Below are 25,244 nucleotides of genomic sequence, written 5' to 3'. Positions count from 1 at the left end.
AAGTCACTGAGAAAACTGTAATCACTTTCCCATTGGAATACAACCTAACAGACAAGAAGCCATTCTTTACAAAACAGTATGAATACAAACAATGGCAGGGCTGATTGGTGATGGGGAGGGTATGGGCCATTAACAAAGCCATCACCTACAGAGAGATGAACCTGGAGAAGAGTCCCCTAAGCAAGCTGGTCATTGTGCTCTGTTCACAAACATAAACACACCCCACAGAGCCCCTGGACAACAGCACAATTAGACCCAACCAAATCATGAGAAAACAACAAGATAATTACTTGACACATTGGAAAGAATTAACAAAAAAACAGAGAAAACTAGAATGCTATTTGGCCCTAAACAGAGAGTACACAGTGGCAGAATACCTGACCACTGTGACTGACCCAAACTTAAGGAAAGCTTTGACTATGTACAGACTCAGTGAGCATAAATGTCAAATGTGTGATTTCATGAACTGGTACATACACGAAAACCAGGTTTTAAAGTTCTGTTCAATAGCCATCCCATCATTACAAAACATTTGAAAGGCTAAGTCTATCATCTCCTGAGAAGTGGTAACTATTCACATGAACTTTTCAAAGAGGTTTGGTGCCCCCTGGTGGCTGAACCCGAGATCAATGAGAGATCTTGTCAGAAACAATGACAGAGTCCCACTTCTCAGCTATCTTTATTTACATCAAACTAAACTAACTGCTATCTTGAAATGTTGAAAAAGTGTTTTTAAATAATCCAGGCTGATCCCTCACCTTGATCACCTCTGGAGTTGAGGTTAACAGCCGAGGTAATTTTTATGATGAAAATGAAAAAAAAATGAATAATATAAATAAAATGAAGATGCAGCTGTCTTTGAAATGATCAAACTGAACACACTGCTATCTTGAAATGTTGAAAAAGTGTTTTTAAATAAATAAAATATGTATATTTTGTCAGGCTGAATGTTTGAATATATGAGGTGATTTGAGTCATGCTTCTTCAGTAGTGGAATAAAGACAATTAGCATTTGAATGTTGTCAAGAAATACTGGAGTGATGTCAGATTGTTAATAAAATTGATTAGTACAATTTATTATACTGCTTTCATGTGTGTATATACACAAACATCTGCAACAATTATCATATTACATGTATTTTTTTAAACAAGCAGCTTTTTCAACTTGTAGAAAACAGCTGGCTACATTTTGAAGTGCTGCATTTTGATTAAAGTGGGTCACCAACGCAGTAAGTGTAACACAGCTCTTTTTTTGTTAGTCACTTTTTGTTAAATAATACTCTTTCAATTCAGAGCCTGGATTTTCCCCTGAGGCTAATATCCATATCATGCTGCAATCAATTGAACAGGGCAAAGGAAAAGGTAGAACATCATTAAAATACTCCTACTACAATGTTAAAACATTCTACATTGTGACATCATTAAAATACTCCTTCTACAATGTTAAAACATTCTACATTGTGACATCATTAAAATACTCCTTCTACAATGTTAAAACATTCTACATTGTGACATCATTAAAATAGTCCTTCTACAATGTTAAAACATTCTACATTGTGACATTATTTCATTGATATCATGAAACAACTCATTCATGTATTTTCTGATGTTTGATCAGACACCTTTTATCAGAGTATCTCTTGTCACATTGATCACAGCGGAGAGGTTTCTCTCCTGTGTGTGTTCTCTGGTGTGAAGTCAGCTGGCCAGATGTAGGAAAACTCTTCTCACAATGATTACAACTATAAGGTTTCTCTCCTGTGTGTGTTCTCTGGTGTCGAATCAGATGGCTTGATGTAGTAAAACTCATCCCACATTGATCACAGATATAAGGTTTCTCTCCTGTGTGTGTTCTCTGGTGTAAAGTCAGCTGGCTAGATGAAGTAAAACTCATCCCACATTGATCACAGATATAAGGCTTCTCTCCTGTGTGTATTCTCTGGTGTATAGTCAGATGACCAGATGTAGTAAAACTCTTCCCACATTGACCACAGCTGTAAGGTTTCTCTCCTGTGTGTATTCTCTGGTGTAATGTCAGCTGGCCAGATCGACCAAAACTCTTCCCACATTGACCACAGCTATACGGTTTCTCTCCTGTGTGTATTCTCTGGTGTAGAGTCAGATGGCCAGATGTAGTAAAACTCTTCCCACATTGACCACAGCTGTAAGGTTTCTCTCCTGTGTGTGTTCTCTGGTGTGATATCAGGCTGGTTGACTGAGTAAAACTCTTCCCACATTGACCACAGCTATAAGGTGTCTCTCCTGTGTGTGTTCTCTGGTGTAGAGTCAGATTGCTAGATGTAGTAAAACTCTTCCCACATTGACCACAACTATAAGGTGTCTCTCCTGTGTGTGTTCTCTGGTGTATAGTCAGAGTGCTAGATGCACCAAAACTCTTCCCACATTGATCACAGCTATAAGGTTTCTCTCCTGTGTGTGTTCTCTGGTGCACTGTCAGATCCCTAGATTGACAAAAACTCTTCCCACATTGATCACAGCTATAAGGTTTCTCTCCTGTGTGTGTTCTCTGGTGTAATGTCAGAGAGCCAGATGTAGTAAAACTCTTCCCACATTGACCACAGCTATAAGGTTTCTCTCCTGTGTGTGTTCTCTGGTGTAATGTCAGATGACCAGATGTAGTAAAACTCTTCCCACATTGAACACAGCTAAATGGTTTATCTCCTGTGTGTGTTCTCTGATGAATTTTAATGCCTGATGAGGTGAATCTCTTCCCACAGTCAGAGCAGCAATGAGATTTCTTCCCTGTGGGTCTCTGCTGGTGTTTCTGGAGGAGTTCTGATGTGGAGAGACTCTTCTCTGCCTCGTCAGCATCATGAGGTTGTTGAGGATTCCCAGAGGATCCACGATAGTCCCGTCTCTCTCCTGTGTGAACAACAAAGTCAAATGGTTCAAGGCCCACAACAGTGGAAATTCACTGTAAAAGGTGATGCCAACAGCGTAGCCATGATGTTGTACAACAACTGACGTCTGTAATGAATGTAATGATTTGACATTTGTCTTAAAATGAGCAACAATAATCATATTTTGTATTGTTTTCACATTAGTAGTAACATCGATGATTGAGCCAGATGACTTTTGGTCTCCAATATGGGCCCCTTTCTGTGTTTAATAAAATTGCGGCACGAGGGCGAAGTACATACAATCAAATTGTAGAAACACCTCCCTGCTAATGAGGAAACCACTAGTTATGGATGTAGTATATCTGGTAATGAGGAAACCGATAGTTATGGATGTAGCATATCTGGTAATGAGGAAACCACTAGTTATAGATGTAGTATATCTGGTTGTAGAAACTCCTTCCCGCTAGTGAGGATAATAGTTATAGCAAAGATTTTAGTTTTTCACAAAGTATTCTGAATGTGAATGGGTGAAAACTCAGGGGAGTAGCCTCCATTTCCAGGTTGCTTATGAGTGCATTTCACACTACTTTGGATTATAATTGTAAGGCTCGTTTGAATGTCCTGCTTAATATAATGTTTGTGTGATCATCGCAAATCAACCGCTTTGTACTTAAAAAACCCTTCAACCAGTAAAATGTTCTTTGTCTTTTCCATCAGCCTGACAATGAGGGTTTGTACACTGTTTGCCAAATTGTCCCATAACTTCACCTAACAACAAATATACCTGTAATGAACGAAGAAGCACTTTGGTTGTTGTTGCATGACATACATAGTGTACTGTAGGACCCATAACAACAACATAGACCTACTGTAGGACCCATAACGTCACCTAACAACAACATAGACCTACTGTAGGACCCATAACAACATAGACCTACTGTAGGACCCATAACTTCACCTAACAACAACATAGACCTACTGTAGGAGCCATAACTTCACCTAACAACAACATAGACCTACTGTAGGAGCCATAACTTCACCTAACAACAACATAGACCTACTGTAGGACCCATAACAACAACATAGACCTACTGTAGGACCCATAACTTCACCTAACAATAAATATAGGAAAATAGCTCTGTGTGTTGTACAATAGCCTATCCATCAAGGAACAGTTCTCTACACATTATGAGCTAAGTATCTCTGTTTCCAAACAGACTAACGAGACCCAACTGTAAATCAAGCAGACAATAACATTATAAACATCAATTTGTTAGGGATGTTGGATCCAACGTGGAGCACGGCATAACTGTCTTTACCAGAGTAATGAATGAAGAAGCACTTTGGTTGTTGTTGCATGTCGTGATGTTTGTCATGTGACTGGCATTCAGAAAATGATTTCCTGGATCAGCTGATGATAGTTTAGTAACTAAACAGCTACAGTATTAAGAATTATGTGTAATTATTGAAGAAACACATTAATGACAGTATCCATTTGGGTGTTGTCAATAAAGTTAAGGTGACTAGGTTAGAACCATTTTATTTTTTTATTTTTTTTATTTCACCTTTATTTAACCAGGTAGGCTAGTTGAGAACAAGTTCTCATTTGCAACTGCGACCTGGCCAAGATAAAGCATAGCAGTGTGAACAGACAACAACACAGAGTTACACATGGAGTAAACAATAAACAAGTCAATAACATGGTAGAAAAAAGAGAATCTATATACAATGTGTGCAGAAGGCATGAGGTAGGCAATAAATCGAATAATTACAATTTAGCAGATTAACACTGGAGTGATAAATCATCAGATGATCATGTGCAAGAAGAGATACTGGTGTGCAAAAGAGCAGAAAAGTAAATAAATAAAAGCAGTATGGGGGTGAGGTAGGTAAATTGGGTGGGTAGTTTACAGATGGACTATGTACAGCTGCAGCGATCGGTTAGCTGCTCGGATAGCAGATTTTTAAAGTTGTTGAGGGAGATAAAAGTCTCCAACTTCAGAGATTTTTGCAATTCGTTCCAGTCGCAGGCAGCAGAGAACTGGAAGGAAAGGCGTCCAAATTAGGTTTTGGCTTTAGGGATGATCAGTGAGATACACCTGCTGGAGCGCGTGCTACGGGTGGGTGTAGCCATCGTGACCAGTGAACTGAGATAAGGCGGCACTTTACCTAGCATAGCCTTGTAGATGACCTGGAGCCAGTGGGTCTGACGACGAACATGTAGCGAGGGCCAGCCGACTAGGGCATACAGGTCGCAGTGGTGGGTCGTATAAGGTGCTTTAGTAACAAAACGGATGGCACTGTGATAAACTGCATCCAGTTTGCTGAGTAGAGTATTGGAAGCTATTTTGTAGATGACATCGCCGAAGTCGAGGATCGGTAGGATAGTCAGTTTTACTAGGGTAAGTTTGGCGGCGTGAGTGAAGGAGGCTTTGTTCCGGAATAGAAAGCCGACTCTAGATTTGATTTTGGATTGGAGATGTTTGATATGAGTCTGGAAGGAGAGTTTGCAGTCTAGCCAGACACCTAGGTACTTTAAGCAAACTCTGAAATTATTTAGGATTTCTGTGCCCATGAAAACTGTTTTCCCAGCGTAACATAAGGAGGCACTAAATGTTACATAGTTAGAGTGCATTTCAGAGATCTGAATACAAAAAACTGTCCTAACAGGACAATAATCTGTAATGCGTTATCATTCTAAATGTCCTGAATAAAGGAACAGTTCTCTGTGGTTTATCTTGGACTTATTTTTCTACTGTATTATTGATGTTTGATTATTGTATGTTTGTTACACTCCATGTGTAACTCTGTGTTGTCTGTGTCACACTGCTTTGCTTTATCTTGGCCAGGTCGCAATTGTAAATGAGAACTTGTTCTCAACTTGCCTACCTGGTTAAATAAAGGTGAAATAAATAAATGAAATAGATCAGCAACGGTGGCTTGCAAACAGTGGATAGTAAGTAGCCCACCTTTGGAATAACTATGTATAGTTATAACTGTAGTATCCTGTATAACTGTAGTATCCTGTATAACTATGTATAGTTATAACTGTAGCATCCTGAATAACTATGTATAGTTATAACTGTAGTATCCTGTATAACTGTAGTATCCTGTATAACTGTAGTATCCTGTATAACGATGTATAGTTATAACTGTAGTATCCTGTATAACTGTAGTATCCTGTATAACTATGTATAGTTATAACTGTAGTATCCTGTATAACTATGTATAGTTATAACTGTAGTATCCTGTATAACTGTAGTATCCTGTATAACTGTAGTATCCTGTATATCTGTTGTATCCTGTATAACTATGTATAGTTATAACTGTAGTATCCTGTATAACTATGTATAGTTATAACTGTAGTATCCTGTATAACTGTAGTATCCTGTATAACTATGTATAGTTATAACTGTAGTATCCTGTATAACTGTAGTATCCTGTATAACTATGTATAGTTATAACTGTAGTATCCTGTATAACTGTAGTATCCTGTATAACTGTAGTATCCTGTATAGCTGTAGTATCCTGTATAACTGTAGTATCCTGTATAACTGTAGTATCCTGTATAACTATGTATAGTTATAACTGTAGTATCCTGTATAACTATGTATAGTTATAACTGTAGTATCCTGTATAACTATGTATAGTTATAACTGTAGTATCCTGTATAACTATGTATAGTTATAACTGTAGTATCCTGTATAACTGTAGTATCCTGTATAACTATGTATAGTTATAACTGTAGTATCCTGTATAACTGTAGTATCCTGTATAACTGTAGTATCCTGTATAACTATGTATAGTTATAACTGTAGTATCCTGTATAACTGTAGTATCCTGTATAACTATGTATAGTTATAACTGTAGTATCCTGTATAACTATGTATAGTTATAACTGTAGTATCCTGTATAACTGTAGTATCCTGTATAACTGTAGTATCCTGTATAACTATGTATAGTTATAACTGTAGTATCCTGTATAACTGTAGTATCCTGTATAACTATGTATAGTTATAACTGTAGTATCCTGTATAACTATGTATAGTTATAACTGTAGTATCCTGTATAACTATGTATAGTTATAACTGTAGTATCCTCTATAACTATGTATAGTTATAACTGTAGTATCCTGTATAACTATGTATAGTTATAACTGTAGTATCCTGTATAACTGTAGTATCCTGTATAACTGTAGTATCCTGTATAACTATGTATAGTTATAACTGTAGTATCCTGTATAACTGTAGTATCCTGTATAACTGTAGTATCCTGTATAACTGTGTATAGTTATAACTGTAGTATCCTGTATAACTGTGTATAGTTATAACTGTAGTATCCTGTATAACTATGTATAGTTATAACTGTAGTATCCTGTATAACTGTAGTATCCTGTATAACTGTAGTATCCTGTATAACTATGTATAGTTATAACTGTAGTATCCTGTATAACTGTAGTATCCTGTATAACTATGTATAGTTATAACTGTAGTATCCTGTATAACTGTAGTATCCTGTATAGCTGTAGTATCCTGTATAACTATGTATAGTTATAACTGTAGTATCCTGTATAACTGTAGTATCCTGTATAACTATGTATAGTTACAACTGTAGTATCCTGTATAACTGTAGTATCCTGTATAACTATGTATAGTTATAACTGAAGTATCCTGTATAACTGTAGTATCCTGTATAACTGTAGTATCCTGTATAACTGTAGTATCCTGTATAACTATGTATAGTTATAACTGTAGTATCCTGTATAACTGTAGTATCCTGTATAACTATCTATAGTTATAACTGAAGTATCCTGTATAACTGTAGTATCCTGTATAGCTGTAGTATCCTGTATAACTATGTATAGTTATAACTGTAGTATCCTGTATAACTGTAGTATCCTGTATAACTATGTATAGTTACAACTGTAGTATCCTGTATAACTGTAGTATCCTGTATAACTATGTATAGTTATAACTGAAGTATCCTGTATAACTGTAGTATCCTGTATAACTGTAGTATCCTGTATAACTGTAGTATCCTGTATAACTATGTATAGTTATAACTGTAGTATCCTGTATAACTGTAGTATCCTGTATAACTATCTATAGTTATAACTGTAGTATCCTGTATAACTGTAGTATCCTGTATAACTGTAGTATCCTGTATAACTGTAGTATCCTGTATAACTGTAGTATCCTGTATAACTATCTATAGTTATAACTGTAGTATCCAGTATAGTCTGGGAGGAGGTGAAACCACTCAGGCTTATTTGATGTGATCTAATGTTTTGATCATCTAGTTTTCCTTACAAGCATTCAGTCACCAAAGGGGGTTCGGTCATTCCTTTGTTTATATACTGTCTCATTGACAAAAATATTTTGGATTATTTGTTTACATCATTCCTTTGTCTCGACATATACAGTAAACGTGCTGAGGTTCTACTGTTGCCAAGGAGACACATTTTATTATTTATTTACAGTTTGGAGGGTTGGGGGTCTGACATCCAGGCGACACATTGTATTATTTATTTACAGTTTGGAGGGTTGGGGGTCTGACATCCAGGAGACACATTTTATTATTTATTTACAGTTTGGAGGGTTGGGGGTCTGACATCCAGGAGACACATTTTATTATTTATTTACAGTTTGGAGAGTTGGGGGTCTGACATCCAGGGACACATTTTAGTTCTAATGGTGCCGTTCTGTTATTCTTTTCAGCTTCTTTTTCCAAGCATCTTACATTACTCTGAGACTAGTTATCCTGGGATCTTACATTACTCTGAGACTAGTTATGCTGGGATCTTACATTACTCTGAGACTAGTTATCCTGGGATCTTACATTACTCTGAGACTAGTTATCCTGGGATCTTACATTACTCTGAGACTAGTTATCCTGGGATCTTACATTACTCTGAGACTAGTTATCCTGGGATCTTACATTACTCAGAGACTAGTTATCCTGGGATCGTACATTACTCTGAGACTAGTTATCCTGGGGAATAGTTTCAATACATTTGCAAAAAACCTAAACCTGTTTTTGCTTTGGCATTATGGGGTATTGTGATGTCATTATGGGGTATTGTGATGTCATTATGGGGTATTGTGAAACATTTTAGAATAAAGGGATGCACCGATATGACATTTTTGGCCAATACCGATATCCAATATTTTCCTTACCCCAAAAAACGATACCGATAACCGATATTAAAATTTTTAGAGGCCTTTTAAGCATTCTAGTACAGCATTCTAATAGTTAACACACACACGGACGCAGCGGTCTAAGCCACTGCATCTCAGTGCAAGAGGTGTCACAACAATCCCTGGTTCGAATCCAGGCTGTATCACATCCGGCCGTCATTGGGATCCCACAGTAGTTGTCTATTATTGGTGTAGAGAGGACGACAAAGGAGAGGGAACCCACAGATAGATAGGAAGATAGAAATTATCATTATTACTAGAAAATATTCATTTAAAATCCAGGAATTTTACAACTTTAGCTCTCTAGGTCAAGCCAGTAGGATACAGTAGGTTGTATCTCTCTAGGTCATGCCAGTAGGTTACAGTAGGTTGTATCTCTCCAGGTCATGCCAGTAGGCTACAGTAGGTTGTATCCAAGTGGTTGTATCTCTCTAGGTCATGCCAGTAGGCTACAGTAGGTTGTAACTCTCTAGGTCATGCCAGTAGGTTACAGTAGGTTGTATCTCTCTAGGTCATGCCAGTAGGCTACAGTAGGTTGTATCTCTCTAGGTCATGCCAGTAGGCTACAGTAGATGTATCTCTCTAGGTCATGCCAGTAGGCTACAGTAGGTTGTATCTCTCTAGGTCATGCTAGTAGGTTACAGTAGGTTGTATCTCTCTAGGTCATGCCAGTAGGCTACAGTAGGTTGCATCTCTCCAGGTCATGCCAGTAGGCTACAGTAGGTTGCATCCAAGTGGTTGTATCTCTCTAGGTCATGCCAGTAGGCTACAGTAGGTTGTATCTCTCTAGGTCATGCCAGTAGGCTACAGTAGATGTATCTCTCTAGGTCATGCCAGTAGGCTACAGTAGGTTGTATCCAAGTGGTTGTATCTCTCTAGGTCATGCCAGTAGGCTACAGTAGGTTGTAACTCTCCAGGTCATGCCAGTAGGTTACAGTAGGTTGTAACTCTCTAGGTCATGCCAGAAGGTTACAGTAGGTTGTATCTCTCTAGGTCATGTCAGTAGGCTACAGTAGGTTGTATCTCTCTAGGTCATGCCAGTAGGCTACAGTAGATGTATCTCTCTAGGTCATGCCCGTAGGCTACAGTAGGTTGTATCTCTCTAGGTCATGCTAGTAGGTTACAGTAGGTTGTATCTCTCTAGGTCATGCCAGTAGGCTACAGTAGGTTGCATCTCTCCAGGTCATGCCAGTAGGCTACAGTAGGTTGTATCCAAGTGGTTGTATCTCTCTAGGTCATGCCAGTAGGCTACAGTAGGTTGTATCTCTCTAGGTCATGCCAGTAGGCTACAGTAGATGTATCTCTCTAGGTCATGCCAGTAGGCTACAGTAGGTTGTATCTCTCTAGGTCATGCTAGTAGGCTACAGTAGATGTATCTCTCTAGGTCATGCCAGTAGGCTACAGTAAGTTGTATCTCTCTAGGTCATGCCAGTAGACTACAGTAGGTTGTAACTCTCTAGGTCATGCCAGTAGGTTACAGTAGGTTGTAACTCTCTAGGTCATGCCAGTAGGTTACAGTAGGTTGTATCTCTCTAGGTCATGCCAGTAGGTTACAGTAGATTGTAACTCTCTAGGTCATGCCAGTAGGTTACAGTAGGTTGTAACTCTCTAGGTCATGCCAGTAGGTTACAGTAGGTTGTAACTCTCTAGGTCATGCCAGTAGGTTGTATCTCTCTAGGTCATGCCAGTAGGCTACAGTAGGTTGTAACTCTCTAGGTCATGCCAGTAGGTTGTAACTCTCTAGGTCATGCCAGTAGGTTGTATCTCTCTAGGTCATGCCAGTAGGTTACAGTAGGTTGTATCTCTCTAGGTCATGCCAGTAGGCTTCAGTAGGTTGTAACTCTCTAGGTCATACCAGTAGGCTACAGTAGGTTGTAACTCTCTAGGTTATGCCAGTAGGTTACACTAGGTTGTAACTCTCTAGGTCATGCCAATAGGTTACAGTAGGTTGTATCTCTCTAGGTCATGCCAGTAGGTTACAGTAGATTGTAACTCTCTAGGTCATGCCAGTAGGCTACTGTAGGTTGTATCTCTCTAGGTCATGCCAGTAGGTTACAGTAGGTTGTATCTCTCTAGGTCATGCCAGTAGGTTACACTAGGTTGTATCTCTCTAGGTCATGCCAGTAGGTTACAGTAGGTTGTAACTCTCTAGGTCATGCCAGTAGGTTACAGTAGGTTGTATCTCTCTAGGTCATGCCAGTAGGTTACAGTAGGTTGTATCCAAGTGGAAACAATTATCAAACCAATGTGGAAAGTGTCGAATTTGGTCAACAACAAAATTAATGGCTTATTTGCTACGTGAGGTTTACTTGATCTAACAGAAGTTTCGTAATGATTAAGTTGTTATGTGGACACGTGACATACCGACAACTTTGATAAAAACATTATAGGAGTTGTCTCCAGATCGCTATGCATATTAATGCTAATAGCTTAGCATCTCTCTCCATTGAATACAGGCGGTGCATATTCATGCTAGTAGCGTAGCATCTCTCTCCATTGAATACAGGCGGTGCATATTCATGCTAGTAGCGTAGCATCTCTCTCCATTGAATACAGGCGGTGCATATTCATGCTAGTAGCTTAGCATCTCTCTCCATTGAATACAGGCAGTTGACGTCAACAACCCTCATAGAATATAAACAATAGATTACAATAATAAGATGTATCCACCAATCCAAAGAAAGGATAGGCGGGAGCTAGACAACCCGCAGTGAAGCTTTGTGGACAACAACTCCCCTTGTCAGGGCGGAGAGACATCTTGTCAGTATATCCATTATCTTTGGTGTAGCCAACCCAACTCTCACATGGCACTATTGGGGGGCACGGTGTGTAGTAAAACATCACTACATGAAAATCACAACATGCCGTGCCCCCCAGTCTACGGTCAGCAGAAAGACCCTTCTCAAATATATATGTTAAGTCACTTTTTGGAAACGGAACTGAGAAAACAAGGGGTAGCTTGCTCTCTACGTCGTCTGATTCTAGACATATCAGTCATCATCCTGGGCCCTCCGTTGAAGAGGTATTGACGAGCCAACTCTGAATATCCAAAGTTAAAAACGAATTTAAGGTGGTACTTACTGGTGTTAATCAGATCTCCTATCTCCTCCTCTTCATCTTTCAATGTGACAGTAATCTCCCCTTCCTTCTTCACTCCAAAAACGGCATCCTCCTCTTCCTCTTCTACTGTAACATCCTCCTCCTCTTTCTCTTCCTCCTCTTCTTTCATTGTAACATCCTCCTCCTCTTTCACTCTGAATGCGTCTTCCTCTTCTTTCACTGAAACGTCTTTCTCTTCTTCTTTCACTGTAACAGCCTCACCCTCTACTTCTATTTTTACTGTGATATCCTCTTCTTCCTTCTCCTCTTTCACGACAATGTTCAGCCCCAGAGCTTCTTTCTCCGTCCAGCAGACCCCCTCTTCTTTAACGAGAGGGGAGATGTTTAGTGAGCTCATGTTCAGGGATGTTAGCTAGCTATCATTAGCGACTAGGCTAGTGCTAATTTAACCAGCCAGCTACTATAGCTGACTAATACAAAATAACGTAATATTAAATTATATAGGTTAACAACTAGATACGACCTAAGTGTGTCGAAAACACAGTAGCTAATATACACCTAAAGCGTATAAATAGCTTGAATCTTTCGGCTATGTTGGCTAGCAAGCTACCGAGGTGGTTGACGAGCTGTTTATGAAGAACCGTCCACTAGATTATACGTCACGCTGGCAGCGTCGCCTGAAAGACGCACATCGCCGTCTGCTGACTGGAGGGGAAACGCAGTTGAGGATCATATTTTATTTTCAGACAAAGATTATTTTAAATGGATTTAATTAAATAATACTATTATATTGAGACATACAAAGACAGGAATGTGTTGATTGATTAGTGCGAATAAAAATTGTTTACCACAGCATATTTAAGGCAGTTTCATTAAGTTATATTACATCTAAATTAGCAGCTAGCTACTGTAGGTCTATACTGCTCCTACATGGTGTAACAATACATCATATAGATGTATATAATGAACAGACTAGGTCTATACTGCTCCTACATGGTGTAACAATACATCATGTAGATGTATATAATGAACAGACTAGGTCTATACTGCTCCAACATGGTGCAACAATACATCATGTAGATGTATATAATGAACAGACTAAGTCTATACTGCTCCTACATGGTGTAACAATACATCATGTAAATTTACACTACCATTCAAAAGTTTGGGGTCACTTAGAAATGTCCTTGTCTTTTAAAGAAAATCAAAATGTTTCTTTTATTTACCTGTTTTTGCTTTGTCATTATGGGGTATTGTGATGTCATTATGGGCCAATGTGATGTCTTATGGGGTATTGTGATGTCATTATTGGGTATTTTGTAGATTAATGAGGGAAAAATGATTGAATCAATTTTAGAATAAGGCTGTAATGTAACAAAATGTGGAATAAGTGAAGGGGTCTGAATGCTTTCCGAATCCATTGTATATATAGGGGCAGTACTTAGTGACATCACTTCATGAAACAGGAGGTACAAATATATAACATAGTTTCACAGTATCAACATTCAATGTGTAAAAATATATGACCAAGCTGGAAGAGGAAACGCCAGCCCAGCCACAATTCTAGAGGTTCACTGATGATCAACCTCCTCCTTCACATCTGACTCCTGATGATCAACCTCCTCCTTCACATCTGACTCCTGATGATCAACCTCCTCCTTCACATCTGACTCCTGATGATCAACCTCCTCCTTCACATCTGACTCCTGATGATCAACCTCCTCCTTCACATCTGACTCCTGATGATCAACCTCCTCCTTCACATCTGACTCCTGATGATCAACCTCCTCCTTCACATCTGACTCCTGATGATCAACCTCCTCCTTCACATCTGACTCCTGATGATCAACCTCCTCCTTCACATCTGACTCCTGATGATCAACCTCCTCCTTCACATCTGACTCCTGATGATCAACCTCCTCCTTCACATCTGACTCCTGATGATCAACCTCCTCCTTCACATCTGACTCCAGTGATCAATCCAGAGCGTCTTCTTTTTTGGGGAATCCCGATGGACGACGTCATCGAATAGGACGTCATCACCACAACCGCCCACAAGTTAATTGAAGTCTGTGGCCTGTGATGTTGGGACAAATGATAGTCCCTTATTATACAAGAGACAAAATTCACAAATTCTACAGCACAATGGCAGAGTCATGTCTTCAGTGTAAAACTAACAATGACTCAATAATCCTTCTGGGAATGTTATGACGTCATAAAGTTATGGGTGGAGTTAGAAAGTTGGCTGTCAGAAGTACAGTTATACAATGTAAAATTACTTTTAATCTGTCTGTCTGTATATTTCAAAACATGGCATTTGAGGGTGCAGTGAGATACCCCAGAGTTGGACGATACGTTTCTCATAAATCATCTTAAATATTATACTTAATTAAACCTGGAAATCAACCAATACTCTGTTGTTAATTCAATAGAAAGGTCAAATGCTTTATTATCTAAAAGTTGAAAGTGAGTTGGCAACGGAGAGAAAAAAAAATGGTGCTGATGAATGCGCTGGCTGTGTTCCAGTGGGTCTGGGCAGGTGTGATGTAGTTAATGGAGATGGAGGTGTGTTCCAGTGGGTCTGGGCAGGTGTGATGTAGTTAATGGAGATGGAGGTGTGTTCCAGTGTGTCTGGGCAGGTGTGATGTAGTTAATGTTGATGGAGGTGTGTTCCAGTGGGTCTGGGCAGGTGTGATGTAGTTAATGTTGATGGAGGTGTGTTCCAGTGGGTCTGGGCAGGTGTGATGTAGTTCATGGAGATGGAGGTGTGTTATAGTGGGTCTGGGCAGGTGTGATGTAGTTAATGGAGATGGAGGTCTGTTCTAGTGGGTCTGGGCAGGTGTGATGTAGTTAATGGAGATGGGGGTGTGTTCTAGTGGGTCTGGGCAGGTGTGATGTAGTTAATGGAGATGGAGGTGTGTTCCAGTGGATCTGGGCAGGTGTGATGTAGTTAATGGAGATGGGGGTGTGTTCTAGTGGGTCTGGGCAGGTGTGATGTAGTTAATGGAGATGGAGGTGTGTTCTAGTGGGTCTGGGCAGGTGTGATGTAGTTAATGGAGATGGAGGTGTGTTCTAGTGGGTCTGGGCAGGTGTGATGTAGTTAATGGAGATGGAGGTGTGTTCTAGTGGGTCTGGGCAGGTGTGATGTAGTTAATGGAGATGGGGGTGTGTTCTAGTGGGTCTGGGCAGGTGTGATGTAGTTAATGGAGATAGAGGTGTGATGTAGTTAATGTTTGTATGATGTTGTCGTTTGTATGTTTTGTATTGTTTATAAAAAGATAAAATAAAATATTTTTCCCAATGCAAAGTTACACCTCACTGTTCTATTTTTGGAGTTATTACATTAAACCAATCAGAATTTAGAAGAATGCCAAAGTCAGGTGTAAAGTAAAATGGAGGACCAGCCTATTCCCTATGATGTAAACTACAACAGAAATAACTTCAAATGTAAAGAGATTTCTGGCATCAGGACAAAATGTGATTCAGAGTCACCGAATATATTTTAAGTATTTTAATTAAACTCAAACGATAAACGGTAAATGAAATTCTCGTATATACGGGTTCACTGTATCACCACCATGTCCAAGCACCTTGAGCGCTTTTCTTTGTCCACATCTGGTTGCTGGGTAGAGTAGCTCCGTCTTGTGTCTCCCCTTGATTCTTCACTCAAACAATTCCTAATATGGTACTGAACAGTCTCTCAACCCCCCTGGTTGGCCTAGAGCACATATGTCAGAGTCAAGGCCCGCGGGCCACATCCGGCCCGCGAGAAGGTTTTTTACGGCCCCTGGGATGATCTTGATTTATTATTAGAACCGGCCCGCAGACCGCAGCAAGCCGGCAGCCCGCAGATCTTTTACACGCACCAATACTACATTTCCCACAATGCAACGGTGACGCACCGAGCAGTAGGCTGCTTCATTTCAATATTTATTGGCACAGCAGTCGTCAGCATCACAGTAAAATTAACTTTCAGATACCCATCAAAAATGGCAAAACGGAAGGTGGACACTGAGAACCGGGGGTTTCAAACAAGGTGGGAGTCGGAGTATATGTTCACGGAGGTAGCTGGAAAACCTGTGTGTCTTCTGTGTGGAGAAAGTGTGGCGGTACTGAAAGAGTATAATCTGAGACGACATTATGAAACGAAACACGCGGACAAAAACAAGAATATGGACATGGAACAAAGGCTACAAAAGGCAGAGGAATTAAAACGAGGCCTCAAATCTCGACAGGCTCTGTTCAAAAAAGCCAAATCACAAGGCCAGGCTGCTGTCAAGGCCAGTTTTATTTTGGCAGAAGAGATCGCTAAATCAGCCCGGCCATTTACGGAGGGGGATTTCATCAAAAACTGCATGATTAAAGTTTGTGATGAAGTTTGCCCAGAAAAAAGGCAACTCTTTTTAAATGTGTAATGTAATGAGCATCATCACGCGCACAGTTAACTTTATCAGAGCCAAAGGTTTGAATCACCGCCAGTTCAAGGCATTTCTGACGGAGTTAGAAACGGAGCATGGTGATTTGCCTTATCACACAGAGGTGCGATGGCTAAGCCAGGGAAAGGTGCTTCAAAGATGTTTCGAGCTTCGTGAGGAGATTTGTCTGTTCTTGGACAGCAAAGGGAAAGACACAACACAACTCCGAGACGAAATGTTTCTGTGTGAAATGGCTTTTCTGTGTGACATTACGAGTCATCTGAATGCAATGAACTTGCAGCTGCAGGGTCGGGATCATGTCATCTCTGATATGTACAGTACAGTGAAGGCATTTAAAACCAAACTGACTCTGTGGGAGACGCAGATGCGGAAAGAAAATTTGAGCCACTTTCCCAGCTGCCAGACCATGAAAGAGAAGCTCTCTACCAGTGCGTTCCCGAGCGCACAGTTGGCTGATAAAATAGGTATGCTTGCCGCTGACTTTCGACGCCGATTTGCTGACTTTGAAGCACAAAAAAGCAGGTTGGAACTGCTCGGTAACCCATTTGCTGTTGACGTGGAAAGCTCACCACCAAACCTCCAAATGGAGTTGATTGACCTCCAATGCAATGATGCACTGAGGGCAAAATATGCGGCAGTGGGTGCTGCGGAGTTCGCCCGTTTCCTCCCCGACACAATGCCCCAGCTGCGCATCCAGGCTGCTCAAACGTTGTCTATGTTTGGCAGCACATACCTGTGTGAACAACTGTTTTCTTTGATGAACCTGAACAAAACATCACACAGAAGTCGACTTACTGCTGAACACCTCCACTCAATTCTGAGGATTTCCTCAGCTCAGAGCCTTACCCCGAACATTGATGAACTTGTGGAAAAGATGGGACACCACCAAGTATCACCCTCAACCTCAAACAAGTGAACATTACTGTGCAATCACATATTTAGAGTTTTTACTCAGTTCAAGTTTAAAAGTTAAAGTTTAATATTTGTTTTCACTGCATGTTACTTCTCCTTAAACAAAGTGTTGTTTTTGATTAATAGATTTTTGCACTTTATTTTATTGTATTTCAATCCAATTATATTTTAAAAATATTTCAGTTGAGTGGATGATAGAAAATTGCTATTATTGTTTTTTTCTTTGAAGTAAATTTAGCCCACTTTTGCTAAAATAGAAAATATAGGCTACTGATGGTGCCTTGAATACCGGTTTCTTTCATTTAATGTTCATGTTATGGGGATTTTTATATAAAGGAAATTTGTCTTTTGTGTCTGTTGAAAATTAAAGATTACTGACAGAGCCATAAGAAAATATTGCTTTATTTATCTGATCATATTGGAATATATTTGTTAGGTTTTCAGTAGGTTCAATTAGGTTCACTAGACTATATGCGTCATTTAAAAATTTTTCAATGAACATTCGAACAGTCCGGCCCTCGGCTTGTAGCTAAATTTTTTATTTGGCCCTCCGTCCATTTGACTTTGACACCCCTGGCCTAGAGTGATGCACCCCTCCCCTCTCCAGACTGACCACAGCTTTTATGGCCTGTGTTGGTCAGTCCTTACACATCTGTATTGTTTGTGTGTGTGTAACAAAACAATATTCATCTTCAAACAATATGCTAACAGGCTATAGTGCATAAACATAAATCCTAACAAAATGTAGAACTTCAAATTAAACCAATCGTTTGCACAACATGTGAGGAGGAGGATCAAGGATGTGATTTAAAGTAAACCAACGTTTTGAAAATACAAAACGCCATCTAACCAAATATCAAAGAATGTTATCTTAGCCAGCCAGCTAACATTAGCTAAATGCAGTTATCTTAGCCGGCCAGCTAACATTAGCTATATGCAATTATCTTAGCCGGCCAGCTAACATAAGCTATATGCAGTTATCTTAGCCGGCCAGCTAACATTAGCTATATGCAGTTATCTTAGCCAGCCAGCTAACGTTAGCTATATGCAGTTATCTTAGCCTGCCAGCTAACGTTAGCTATTTAGCCAACTAGCTATTAGCCTAACCAGCGTAGCCAACCAGCTAACGTTAGCTATTTAGCCAACTAGCTATTAGCCTAACCAGCGTAGCCAACCAGCTAACGTTAGCTATTTAGCCAACTAGCTATTAGCCTAACCAGCGTAGCCAACCAGCTAACGTTAGCTATTTAGCCAACTAGCTATTAGCCTAACCAGCGTAGCCAACAGCTAACGTTAGCTATTTAGCCAACTAGCTATTAGCCTAACCAGCGTAGCCAACCAGCTAACGTTAGCTATTTAGCCAACTAGCTATTAGCCTAACCAGCGTAGCCAACCAGCTAACGTTAGCTATTTAGCCAACTAGCTATTAGCCTAACCAGCGTAGCCAACCAGCTAACTTTAGCTATTTAGCCAACTAGCTATTAGCCTAACCAGCGCAGCACCGAGACCATTTAGAACCAAACTAACAAAACCTAAACGTGTTTGCAGATCAAAAGATCAGAGACAAACAGAATGATGGGAGAAAATTAACCTTCAGAAGTCATTGATCAATGCTGATAAAGTGACACACTGCTTCAATAGTAATGAGTAGTTATTTATGATGTAAGGTAATTTGTAGATCAGTCAGTTGGCAGTCGCCAGCAGTGTCGAACACACCAAACCAATCAGGTGGTTGTTCGACGAAATGAATCTTCAGACGTCATTGATGACGTGCTGCTGATAAAGTGATACAGGCATCAGCACACTGCTTTAAAGTTTAATGCTTTCAAGGCCTCGTACCTCCGGTATCAAACATAACATCCCCATCGAAAAGTTGACAAAACAAAAAGGAGCAAGTAGGTTGATTTCCTCTGTCGTCTTGAGCCCACGGCAAGAAGGCACCAGAGCCTACCGTGCTAACGGGTTCCCACTAGATAACACAACCACACAGTTAATGAAAAGCATGAGGTGAAGCTTGAGCTAGATATCAACCTATCGAGCTAGTGTGACCTTCCTGGTCTCTCAAGTCAGTGAGTCAACACAGGAAGGAGCAATGGATGGATAGTTCATTTATTTCCAAAGCTGCAATGATGGGACACACACAGTATGGATGAATGATCAGTAGTGACGGGATATAAATAGCACTCCCACAGCAATTCTACATTAATCTGCCCTATAATATACTAATAAAACTATTGAAGTGTCTATCAAAGTCATTGTGATCGTATAGTGGATTTAACCATTCCTACTAATTCATAATTTACTATAATAAATGATTCAATTGTTTCCACGTGTCTCATATTCACTACATCAGAATAAACTGTCATCCATTTTACTATCAAAATATATCAAATTAACCTGGAAAATGACTAAATGTCCCCCTCTGGTGGCGACGAAGTATAATACACCTAAACTAACAAAACCGGGCTGATAAACTGTCTGGTGTTCATGAGTTTATAAAACATATACTTTATACATTTGTCATAAATGACCTGCATTGATGAGACACACAGTGTGGATGAATGATCAGTAGTCGATAGGGTAAAAATAGCACTCCTAAAGAAGATGCATTTTCCAGTTAGATACCAACTTGAAAGAGGGAACTTTAGCATAAAACCCACATGGAAAACTGAGATTTGGCAAATAACATATAAAGAGAGGCTTACTTGACACCAAACCAACAACAGTAGTTCCTAAAACATAAATTGCTAATGTATGATTTAAAACGTGGATTTTATGATGTAATGTCAACTTTATACATTTCTATCCCAGGACCACTCAATTTTCAAATTCTCCAAAAACCTGCTGTGGATTACCCAGAATCCAATACTTTTATCACTGAGTGTATTACACCGAGTGTAATGTAAACACACGAGCAGCGCAGCGGTCTAAGGTATGGCATCTCAGTGCTAGAGGCGTCACTACAGACCCTGGTTCAAATCCAGGCTGTATCATAACAGGCCATGATTGGGAGTCCCATTGGGCAGCGCACAATTAGCCCAGCATTGTCTGGTTAGGGTTTGGCCGGGGTAGGCCGTCAATGTAAATAAGAATATGTTCTTAACTGACTTGCCTAGTTAAATAAAGATTAAATATATTTAAAACATGTAGCTTCATTACACCGTTACACTGGCATACAAACTCAGTAGCACAGAGTAGATCATCCATATGACCTTGGGAAATAGTGCATTGTGGGTAGTTTAGAAGATTTCCCGAAATAAGTTAAAAAAAATATGTAATAACGCAAAAACATAACTGTTTGTACTTATAGGTAACCATATCGTGACTACAACTAGCTTACTAAGTCTTTGACCACACTGTATTGTTACACTGGTGAGTAAAAACTAATGCTCCCTACACTTTAACTTGTTGTCTGAAGATAAAATATACATTTTACTCAACTGCGTTACCCATTCCAGTCAGCAGATGGCGGTCTAGGAATTTAAGGTTATGCTGCTGGTGTGACGTAAAATGTAGTGGACGGAACGCTTCTTTTAGCAGCAGCAACAACAGTCAGTCAGCCACCTCGGTAGCTTGCTAGACAAAATAGCCGAACCAATAAAGCTCTTTAGACGCTTTAGTGTATATTAGCCACTGTGTTTTAAACCCACTTCTATCGACTAGTTGGTTATCCGATTTAATTTCATATTTACGGTGTTGTTATTAGTCAGCTAGCGGGCTGGTTAAGTTAGCATTAGCCTAGCTAACATCCCCGGCCATGCGGTCACTAAGCTACTCTCCTGCTAAAGGAGATGAGGATATCACAGTAAAACAAGAAGTAGAGAATAAGGCCGTTACTGTGAAAGAAGAGGAAGACGCGTTCAGAGTGAAAGAGGAGAATATCACAGTAAAACAAGAAGTAGAGAGTGAGGCCGTTACTGTGAAAGAAGAGGAGGAAGCGTTCAGAGTGAAAGAGGAGGAGGATGTTACAGTAAAAGGAGAGGAGGATGAAGTTTATGGAGTGAAAGAGGAGGAGGAAGAGATGACTGTTACATTGAAAAAGGAGGAGGAAGAAGAGGAGGGACCTGGATATCTGGGCCCGGTTTCCCAAACGCATCTTAAGGTGTCCGATGGTTCTAACGATGAATTTAGCCATAAGATGGTTTTGAGAAACCGTTCCCTGATTAACACTCGTAAGTACTGTCTTAAATACAGAAGCACAAACTCTGCTTTTGTTGAACTGATGTTTGGTGTTAAAGGGGAAATGTGCAATTGCTACATCCATATTTTGACTTTAAATTATTTATTTATAGCCATTGATTCTTGAAGAATATAACACATGCCTCATGAGCTTATTTCAACTGTTTTTACCCCATCAGACCCCCAAATAAGCTTTTTTTACTCCAATGTTTAGAAACAATGTAAATCAACACTGTATAGCCTCAACATGGTTAAAACTATAATGTTGATATCATGGATGGTCAGTCCTTGTATCCATCGGTCTGTCTATGAATTAGAGACCAGTTACATTTCTCCAGCCCCATCCATCATCTTATTACCAAAACAGTGGTGGAATTACAGCTTTGTTATTGGTTGATTGTTGTGTGTCTTTTGTAAAGGGGCAACCTAGTTTTTAAACAAACAAAATGGCTGCCCAGAGTCCTGAGCTGTGTTAGAATACTCATACTAACTGCACTATTTGTGATGTTATCAGAGTATATAGTCTGCTTATTGGTCATAGTATGATGTAGTTAGTATGCCAAAAGTTCCCGGATGTCGTACTAAATTTGCCGAAATACGAAGTATACACGCAGTACTTTAGGGCCCATAATGCAATTCTTCAGGAAATGGGCGTGGCTTCAACGTTTTGAGATTTGAAGAAAATGGGGGAAAATATGCAGCTGAAGTCCAACGAGAGAGCGGATACAAATGAACTGCTTTAAATAATTATGACAAATGTTGAGCAATGCAATAAAGTAATGACTTTTCAAATAAGTTACGTTACACGTTATGTTAGCTACACTATCCTTACAAAACGCATAGCATATCTTTACAGCAGTATGTGAGCTCGCTACCTAACGCTAGTTGGCTACTTATACATCAGACTTGCCAGTATAGTAACTATATTCTAACTAACTACCCAATATTTATTGACTTGATTAGAGCGCAGAATAACTGATGTATTTAATAACGCTCAACACCCGTTGAATACAGTTCGTCACCAACGCTCTGGATAACATGAAAACAGCCTAACCAGCTCTGCTAGGGCAAGTAAAATGGTAAGAATGAGGTTTTCTCTGATTTGTGTCTAGCAAGCTATCCAACGTTAGCCAGTTAGCTTGGGTGCTTTACTGTTATTGTGAGGTCAGAACGGTTGGATCGACTCTACTCCTCAGCCATATAGTATTTGTTTACAAACAGTGGCGTTATACGAGCTTATGTTTTGGTTTCTGGTGGGGTAATACGGTTGAATGGCGAAGTGCGTCTTTCAGGTGATTCTGCCACTGTGACGTATAATCTAGTGGACGGGACGCTTCTTCAACATCTACAGCTAGTCAGACACCTTGGTTCACTAACTTTATGGAAAAAGGTTTATTCAATAAATCTAGCAACTCCTCCCATACTGGGAAAATACAGGAATACACACTCAGAGCCTCCTGACTGGGCCTTGTTTACACCTCCAAGGAGCCCCCCTCACACATTAATATACACTCAGAGCCTACGAGGCTTTTCTAAAAAACTCACTTTGCGTGGTTCGCTCACCTCTTTTTTTAAAACTAGGTTTGAGATGTGGTATCCACTCGGCTCGCTGCCTCTCAGATCAAAGGTGGGTCCATCTGCTCCATTCCCAAAGTGTGGTCTCCCTGAGATCCCAAGTTAGAGGGATCCCTGGTGCAACATTTACCCAGGTCATCAGGAGCATCACCAAGTGAAGATTAACATCCCCAAATGTGGTTAATTTCTTTCATATCAAATGAGACAAACTTATCACACAAGTCAGAGATATTCTTAAACTAAATCTTTATTCACTTATTAATAAGGGAGCAGGTCAATACAACGCACACATATAAAGTGAATCAATTGAGTGCTCTACGATAATGATGGCTGGTCGACAAATCACTGACAGATGATTCGTTGAGAGGCACGAGACAAAAGTACAAAGGTCTTTTATAGCCAAGATACACCCCTTTCAACCTACATGACGGACAACAGATGTATAGAACGGGTCACAAGGTTAAGATTTGTATGAAAGATACCTATAATTCTCAGCAGACAGTATCTGCTGTAAAAAAACAAAAACTTTACACTCTTTGTGTAGAGACCAGGGTCTGGCCCTGGGGTCATCTCTCCCTGGTACCATATAGAACAGAAACATTAACTCATGCTCTGGAATGTGGTCTCTTCAGGTTTTATCACCCAAAAGACATTGTAAATCTCACAGGTAGTATTACAATCACCTGTCAGTGTTTTCTCCCAGAGGCCCATCCTCAGTAGAACACAGACACAATAGTTCTAAGAACCCTCTCTTCTGTTGCATAAAACAACCATTTGATGCAACAAAAGTATTATAACAATGTTGCAATTTTGCTCTCAGTGTCCACTGAAAGACACTATGGGGGTGTCCACTGAAAGTTGACTAGTAACAACAACTGGGACCTAAAAGACACCCACCATGAGACCCACTAAATCTGCCCAAGAAGATGCAAACAAAAGGAAAATCCACACCAAACTTAGACAGGAAGCAAACCAAAAAAGTGGAGCAACTAAAGGTGTTGACTCTCCACATCTATCAAGACAACTGGAGCACTGGGCCAGACACTCTTAAATAGAACCTGGACCAGCTCAGGTGAAACACCTTCCCACTAACGAGATGGACAAGCCAGCACAGGTGTAACACATACTGACTAACGAGGTGAAACCAATCAGTGCGTCCTACGTGCTAACGAGCTAGACGTGCTAACGAGCTAGACGTGCTAACGAGCTAGACGTGCTAACGAGCTAGACGTGCTAACGAGCTAGACGTGCTTAAGTCCAACCTCAAAATATAAATGAAAAACCAAAGCCTGTAAAACCTTCCCCTTTAAGACAACAAATATATCCTATATTTTTGATGGACAAGTTTGCTCACCACCAACAGAAAACAACTTCCATTTCACATTATAATCAACTACAATGCTTCACCTTCACCAATATAAACATGGTGTCTGTCTAACAACAATTAAAAACAAGTTTTATTTTTCCCACAAAGATAGCTTCTAGAACTCTCGTCTTCCTAAAACTCACCAGCTTCTAGAACTCTCGTCCCCTTGGAACGAGCCCAAACAAAACTCGTCTCCAATATGGAAAAACGCGCAGTCAAAATAAATTGTGATCCATGGCAACGCACTGGCTAAACGCAAAACACAAAACATTTTGACTGCCCACCCATAACAATCAGCAACCAAGTTGTCCTCACCACGGACATGTCTAATTTCAAGAGGAAACTCTTGCAATATCCGTAGTAACTTTCCACCTCACTGCGGAGCTTCTCTCTCTTTTCAGGGTTCACTCGATAGGCATGTTGTTGGATCGGGGCCCAGTCCCCAATGTCATGCTCTAGTACATTTGGGTTGGCACATGTGAGAATTAACCTTGATATTCTAAAAGCAGGGCAACAATGTCAATATAATTGTACCCCAAAAATTGTCAGTTGGTTGCATGAATAAATATCACTACTAAATGTTACATGAAATGTAAATATGAAATATTTGATTGCATAGTTGCTAGGTGGGATACCCAATGTCAAAACACAGTTTTAA

General features: G+C 39.9%; 3 protein-coding genes across 4 annotated transcripts in view; 1 reads left to right on the top strand and 2 right to left on the bottom strand.

Moving 5' to 3' along the window:
- Nucleotides 1-25,244, top strand: part of LOC139548778 (zinc finger protein ZFP2-like) — a 497,157-nt gene that overhangs the window by 310,441 nt on the left and 161,472 nt on the right. The gene's annotated exons all lie outside the window — the stretch shown is intronic.
- Nucleotides 1-25,244, bottom strand: part of LOC139549320 (zinc finger protein 664-like) — a 110,429-nt gene that overhangs the window by 17,180 nt on the left and 68,005 nt on the right. The window lies entirely within an intron of this gene.
- On the bottom strand, nt 1,055-12,835 carry LOC139548177 (zinc finger protein ZFP2-like). The gene is made up of 2 exons (XM_071357649.1): nt 12,140-12,835; nt 1,055-2,883 (listed from the first exon to the last, which is right to left on the bottom strand). The coding sequence occupies exons 1-2, from the start codon at nt 12,513-12,515 to the stop codon at nt 1,589-1,591; spliced, it is 1,671 nt and encodes a 556-aa protein (XP_071213750.1). The 5' UTR covers nt 12,516-12,835; the 3' UTR covers nt 1,055-1,588.

This window comes from Salvelinus alpinus, chromosome 2, assembly GCF_045679555.1.
Source record: "Salvelinus alpinus chromosome 2, SLU_Salpinus.1, whole genome shotgun sequence".
NCBI lineage: Eukaryota > Metazoa > Chordata > Actinopteri > Salmoniformes > Salmonidae > Salvelinus > Salvelinus alpinus.
Note: the sequence above shows the minus strand (reverse complement) of the source record. Positions and strands in the feature narration are given on the sequence as shown.

Excerpts from the sequence above, each read along its gene's own strand:
- LOC139548177 (XM_071357649.1), bottom strand. The coding sequence starts at position 12,515 with ATGAGCTCACTAAACATCTCCCCTCTCGTTAAAGAAGAGGGGGTCTGC. Across the intron at positions 2,884-12,139 it reads AGGAGATCTGATTAACACCA|GAGAGAGACGGGACTATCGT; the intron begins GTAAGTACCACC and ends TTGTTCACACAG.